Below are 7,060 nucleotides of genomic sequence, written 5' to 3'. Positions count from 1 at the left end.
AATTTAAAAATAACAGTAATACATTTATACATTTGTTTAAGTCTAAATAGAAAACATTATTGTTACTGTTACTATGTTCTCAATTACTAAAACTGCAAATGTTCCTTTACAGTTATGTTTACATTCTTTAGTAATTTCTCCAATATAACGGGCTGGTTTTGGTATTTTGCTATTTTTAAATTGGCAATATCACAGTTTATTGACATATACCGGTGTAATGTTTTTCCCGCTTTTATAATAATAATAATAACAACAACAATAATAATAACGATTATTATTATTCATATTATTATTACAATAATACTAGTAGTAAGCAGAAGCATAATAAATATCTCCACTGTCAAAGGTAATATTTAAATAAAATATTTTTAAAAAAATAAAAAAAATACAAAGGTATCTCCAGCTCACCAGATCATTCAGTTGTGACTTCACGATTTTAGGGGTGGAGCTGGAGTGAAGCCTGTCTTCTCTCTGCCCCTCTCTGTGTGGATGTTTGTTGTTTGTGAGGGAGGCAGCAGCGGCAGCAGCAGCGGCACCAACGTTCACCGTGAGTGGGGAGAGAAAGACTGAAGGGGCGGTGTGAGGGTCTTCGCCTGGCCTGCCCGTTTGCCCCGTCTTTGGGGGGGAACGCTGCAACTTTTCCTCCACGAACGCAACGCAACGGAATGGTGTGGATCCCCTCCTTGTTGCCGTGTGTGTAAAACGTGGACATGGGGCTGTGAGGATTTGTCGTGCGCGAACGTTCTCTTTTTTTTGGCGTTATTTTCTCCCCACCAGCAGCAGCGGCGGCGGCGGCGACGGCCAGTCAGGATGCTGCTGCCTCTGCTGGAGCTCGACTGAGAGAAAGACACAGACCCGCCGTTTGTGTGTTTACGTCAACGTGAGCAGATTCTTTGGATATTTCTCCCTTCTCTTCTTCTCCTTTTTTTTTAACAAGCCAACTTATTCTGAACCGAATTTGACCCCTTTTCAACTTTCAAACATGCTGTTCTTCGCTCTGTCCTCGGCTCGGAACAAACCTGGGTAACGAAAGGAGCAGCTAACGTTGACAACACCCGACACGACGAGCAGCGATACTTCCCCTCGGTAAGGACCGGGCGGCCACAGCAGACACGGTCATACCGGGTGTACGGAAACAAAGCTTCGGTGTCCGTGGTGCTAACGTGGCTGGCAGTGCCATCGGTTTTTTTTTATATAAAGCTTATTTTAGCGTCTAATGCTTCAAAAGCCAAATGAAAAAAAAACACAGCAACGATACGTGGGTGAATAAGTGGTAGTGAAGCTAGCTTTTTTTTTAAATGCTGACCAATGTGCTAACAATAATAGTCATAAAATCACCAGTCACCTCGTTTACTCACTAGAAGTGTTAGCCGCAGAAATGTTAAATGTTTGGTCAAACAAAGGTTCTAAGACCCGGGCGAGTTCATGTGTGAAATGAATTGCAAACTTAAATGACGTTAATGACATTAACCTTGTGTGCTACCGTGCCGAGGCTACAGAAGTCACTCCACACTGAATATGGCTCCAGAAAAATACACAACTGCAAACAACAAGGAAGCGGGTGTTTTAACTTTTCCCATTTCCCTTCGCCGGTTCGCTGTACTGTCTTCAGACTGTGAACCTAGTAACCCCCGACTTAAAAAAAGCCCTAAATATATATTTATATATTTATCACCACTCAGTCACTTTAAGGTTTTTTAAATATATATATATCACCACTCAGTCACTTTAAGGTTTTGAATAACTTAGCATTTCAGACCCTGACAGTCAGTTAGCATCATCACTCCCGCTATTGCACAACAAGGTTCAGCAAGCGTCAATTTCCGAAAAAGAAAATCACACAATTATTTGAATATCCCCCCAACTGATTTGTTTGGCATGCCTGAAAAAAGTTTCAGGTCTGGTGTCCGTCATCAGAAACTGTTCCTTCTCACCTTTGTCCTAAATCACAACGCACCTGAAAAGCAGTATTTTTTTCACGATACACAAGTTTTCAAATTGCTTCAACTGGACAACACAGAGGTATTTCCTAATTTCTTGGTCCTGGTACATTTACTCAAGTTTGGGCAACAAAAACCTCACATTCCACAGTCAAACGATCTTAAATAGATCTTACTATTTATCGTCAACGGTTTAGATGGATAATTTTAACTCTAATCTCAGAAATTGAGTTTGCTCCAGTGGTATTTTTTAATATTTGCCTGATGTTGTGAGTTTGTTTACAATTATTTTTTAAATAGAATATTGCATTTTTTAAATAGAATGGAGAATGTAGCAAGGTTAATGCTGGTGGGGTAAGTAAATAGATCAGCAGTGGCTCACACAGTAGGGGCCGTCATCAGTGGCATATCATACATTTTGTTTCATATTGGGAGATTTAAGACTGGGATGTGATGTTTGAATATCAGCATGTGCGTTTATATTTAGAAATTGATGAATTTTCAGGATTCCAGGACTTTTTTTTGTACTTCCAAGGGTCCCTGAGCGGGTTGAACACTGCTCATTATTGTGATAGGTTAAAAACAGAGGACAAATTTCCATTGTGCATATTATTTGTCTGTATATTTACAATGACAACTCATTGACATAGCTTGACTTGACTTAACTAGAACCCCACAGAAAGCAGATGTCGTAGATTTTGACAACATTGTTGTTGATCTGATCAGGGGTTCACGGTTTGAAAACACTGTTTAAATAAAATGTGGAAAAAGGTTTGCAAACCTTTAACAAAACAAAGATTAAATTCAAAACATCCAAACTGAGATGGTAAATCTCAAAAAAGGGAATTTGTAGGATATATAATTTATTCCATTCTTTTGCGGTCACATAGCATTTCTTGTGCATATCTTAATAGGAAAGATTATAAAAGCTTGCAGTAACCTAATACGGCACAGCACAGACACTGATCACTTCCTCATGTCAGGTCCATTTTAATCAGAACTTTGTCAAGCCACTGTGTGCCAGTGGCACCGTTCCAATAACAAGCTGTAGTCCAGAGCAGATAGCAGCACTCGCCTCACGGTCATCTTTGACCGTCTTACGGTTAGTTTTAGACTGGTTTGTTTTTGGTGTTAACAATGTTGTCCTATTGTTTCTATAAATATCACCTGAGCAAACTGCAATATATGCTCATCAATACCCGTGCCCTTGACTAATACTAGTACCCTAATGACTGTACCCTAATCACCTGAACAACTGCAATAACAGATTCATTAATGGATGTTGTGGTACAGAGGCCACTGAAATCTGATTTTAGAAAAAGTGATACTCTTTGAGGAACAACAATAAGGCAGTATTACAATAAGAAGTGTTATATATATATATTTTTTTTCTATATTATTATTATCGGACCGATAATAGCATAATTATGTAATATCTATAAGAATTGTTATTGGTTTTTCCTCTGATATTGAAAACCCGATAATGCAATCCCTGGGTTTCGTCATATATGCTGAAATCGTTTGTGGGATACTGAGACGTTTACTGTAGTTTTGGGGGGGAAACAGCTGCATTTATTCAGTATCGGTTGATATCGGAATTGGTAATTACGTTTTTGGACAATATCGGCATATCGGATATTAGCAAAAAGTTAGTATCGGACATCCCTTTTTAAAATATTTCAGTGTCATGAACTGAACTGATAGTTCTTCCCATTTTACTAGACAAGAATTTCAAGTTTTAGTCTGGTTGTAGTTAAGGGTTCACGTGTCACATAGGGCCTTAGGCAACATCTTTTTAAATATTCTTTCCCTTTTCTGTTTTTCTCTTTCGCAGATGCATGCCTTTTTGGGATTAATTTAGTCGTGGGGACTTGAAGCAGCGATTGATGCATCTTGGGGTGTCTGAGTCCATGAGAGAGTGCGAGTACAGCCAAATAAGCACTCGCAGCTCCACACCAATGGAGACCCCGTACAAGAAGAAGACTCCCAAGAGGAGGAAGTGGGAATCCTTCCCAGGTCGGAATAAGTTTTACTGTGATGGGAGGATTATGATGGCCAAGCAAACAGGGGTTTTCTACCTCACCCTTGTCCTCATCCTAGTGACCTGTGGACTTTTCTTCACCAATGAGTAAGTACGACTGCAATGTGTGTACAATATATGTTTCTCCAGCCTGCTCTTCACTTGACACAGTGGATTTGGAAATGGTTAGATAAAGGTCATTTTTCTTGTTGATTTTGCTGCAGAGTTGATCTATTTCTAAAAATGTAACATCTACTTAGTTGACTACAATATGCATGAGAACACCTTCTAAGAATGTTAAACTTTTTTTTGAGTTTTTGTTGTTGTTGTTTATTGGTAAAAGCATTATTTCATTAAGTTTTTTTTTAGTTTTTTTTTTAGTTTTCCTGCTAATTGCATTTGTCTAATTTACTTTAATGTAAGATATGATGGTTGGATCTGAACTCACTTGTGTGTCCTGGCATGTACTGTGCTGTGCTTTGGACCACTTTCTGTTGCTCCATTAGAACAGTGTGATCACAAGGACACACATCAACACAGAAAGCTCATCTATACTAGATAAGAATACTGCACCATCATGAAATTAGTGGCTCAGCTGGGCAGTCTTATCAGGGTAAAGTGCTCCAGTGCCAGATATAGCTTGGAAGGCAGAATATACAGCGGTTAATGTCTGCTGTTCTGTATCTGTCTTTAAAGAGTGTGAATGCTTAATGACACGCTGTGGGGCAATCTCAGATTATGTGTGTGTGTGTGCAGAAAGTTTATGGGGTTTTTTTCACACACACGCACTGCAGGACAGTGTCTGAGCGAGCCATGTTTACAATGACTGGAGAATCTGTGCGCAGTCCATGTAAGGGCTGCCCATTTTTGGTTAGTTTACAAATAGAAGGGCCGTTGAGGCTGCTTCATACAGTAGTTACTCCTATTGAAATGATCCTGGGAACTTGGCAACGGAAACTCTGAGTTGACCTTCTTGATTTGTGTTCAATGATGAGGTGTTTAGTCCCTTATTCCAGTCACCAGGTACTTTATTTTGAAAGTTGTTGAACTGAAGAGAGAACATCTGGTTTCACAAAAACACATAAAAATGTTGTGACTGACTCTGGGACCCTCAGTAGTGTCTGCCCCCCAACCAGTATGTCCTGCCCCTGCCTATGATCCCACCTAGTGATGTCTCTGTGAACTGTATTGGGAAGTCGTGTCTGTGAACACATCTGATTGGTTAGTCTAATGTTTCTGTAGAGTCATTATTATGGATTAGTTTTTCAGTAATCCATTATGGCCTGATTGTAACACTGACCCATTTTTTTTTTATTGTGTTGCATCAAGAGACTAATCAGAATAATCAGTTGTAAGTATTTCATTCTAGACATAGAGTAGCATTTGTGTATTTTGCCAGTTCAGTATTTGTTGGATGTAGAATCCTGGGTATATGAATATGCCAGAATCCCAGAATAATCCTAAACTTTCACAGATAATTTGGCACGTTGATGTCCGACGACATTTAGTGGTATCAATATAAATTACAGTCTCAGATTTGTTGTACACTAATGCATAAAACAGAAGCTTTGACATCAGTTTTTTTGTCTGCTGTCGACACAATTTAATGCTAAACACCGGATTGTATTGTTTTGTTTAAATCTCATTGATGTCAGATTAAAGTGACAGAACTTTTGCTAGGGTTGCCAAAGAACTAAACTGAGAGCACTGGTAGATCAGTGACCATATATGGAATTAATTCATGCATTCAATCACTACCCCAACATATAATCAGTATGCCTGGTGTATATGAGCAAATATATATATATATAACGTTTTAGTGTAGGTAGATCCCAAGCAGAAAAAGTATTGCTACCCGTGACCTATGCTATAGCTATATGCTGTGGTGACAATGTCTGGTCCATGACTGCAACAGAAGTTGAGTCTTTTCTCGGTCCCTTGAGCTACAGAGGAAACATTAATTCAACAGGAAACAGTCAGCAGACCTAGCTATTGACCTGAGTCGTCATTAACTGAAATGCATTTTGATTGGGTGTGTTTTTCTTATTGTACTCCTCAGTTGTCAACACCTGTAGTGGAGTTCAGGCTTTAAAACCCTGTTGTATCATCTGAATTGGCTGCGCGTCCTGTAATGGTTGTTAAATGAAACCACAGAACAATGTGTGGAGACCAGAAACAGCCAACAGATGGGGAGTGCACAGGGATGGAGACATGCACAGAACATTTAACAGTTGTTGCTACATCACCGGGTCTCCTTTTGCTTGTTTTTGTCTCCGTCTAAGGGTTGCTCAGCCATGCACGATAAACCCTGTTAGTGACCATTTAGACCTCACTCTGTTTATTATTCTGGAGCTGGCTCCCTCCAGACGTCCACTGTTGTCGCACATGTTGCCTTCTCACCACTGTGGCTTGTAAAAGTTCACCATAGCAAATGTTTCGAGTGTGTTGTTTTACTCATTTGTCTAATGTGAAAATTGATCTCACGAACACCGGTTTTTAAAGCCATAGAGCTTGACCTTTTGGATTTGGTACAAAACCAAAAACAATATACAGTTGCAGTGATAGTATCACTCTACTGATTACTGACTGTCTATAAAACTAGTCAAAAGCTGTTTTGGAAGATTTTCTTTAAGATAAGTTTATGTTACTTGAAAGAAAAACTTATGTAATTCCAGCTTTTAGAATGTAAATGTTTTAAATGGTTTTTTTTGCTGATTCCTGACATTAGACTTGATGCTTCTGATCTGTGGATAAGAACAAACCATTTAGATTTTTTTTTTTCTGGTAGTCAATCCCTAACTTTGATTGTTTTTTGAACTTTTTACGACCATTCCTTAAAAATTAAAATATCATAGTGAACAGCAACACCAAAGTAATTGTTTGTAGCTGCCTTATTCCAGAATATTTAAGCTATAAAAATGGAACAGAAGAGAACAATTACCCATTTGTTGGAGTCTGTTGCTGAGTTGTTATTGCTGAGGTTTTGTGTTTTGGGCTGGTGAATGGATATAAAGTGCTAATTCAATTCTGTTAGCCAAGTGTTGGCTTGTCCTATTGATATTATTAATTCACACAAAGCTACAACACTAGCGATAGCGTT

General features: G+C 38.8%; 1 protein-coding gene across 4 annotated transcripts in view; it reads left to right on the top strand.

Annotated features, from left to right (window-relative positions):
* Positions 1–499: 499 nt before the first annotated feature.
* The window catches only part of zdhhc14 (zDHHC palmitoyltransferase 14), a 37,217-nt gene continuing 30,656 nt past the window's right edge, over positions 500–7,060 (top strand). For 2 of the 4 annotated variants that reach the window (XM_017037906.2, XM_017037904.2), the window contains exons 1-2: positions 500–1,086; positions 3,775–4,068. In XM_017037906.2, the coding sequence (XP_016893395.1) occupies positions 3,827–4,068 (242 nt within the window). In that variant the 5' untranslated portion in view covers positions 500–1,086; positions 3,775–3,826. The remainder of the gene's footprint in view (positions 1,087–3,774; positions 4,069–7,060) is intronic. The other 2 variants (XM_008319083.3, XM_008319162.3) reach the window with 2 other exon arrangements.

This window comes from Cynoglossus semilaevis, chromosome 1 (assembly GCF_000523025.1).
Source record: "Cynoglossus semilaevis isolate Cse_v1.0 chromosome 1, Cse_v1.0, whole genome shotgun sequence".
Taxonomy (NCBI): Eukaryota; Metazoa; Chordata; class Actinopteri; order Pleuronectiformes; family Cynoglossidae; genus Cynoglossus; species Cynoglossus semilaevis.
This window is presented reverse-complemented; position numbering and strand designations above follow the sequence as displayed.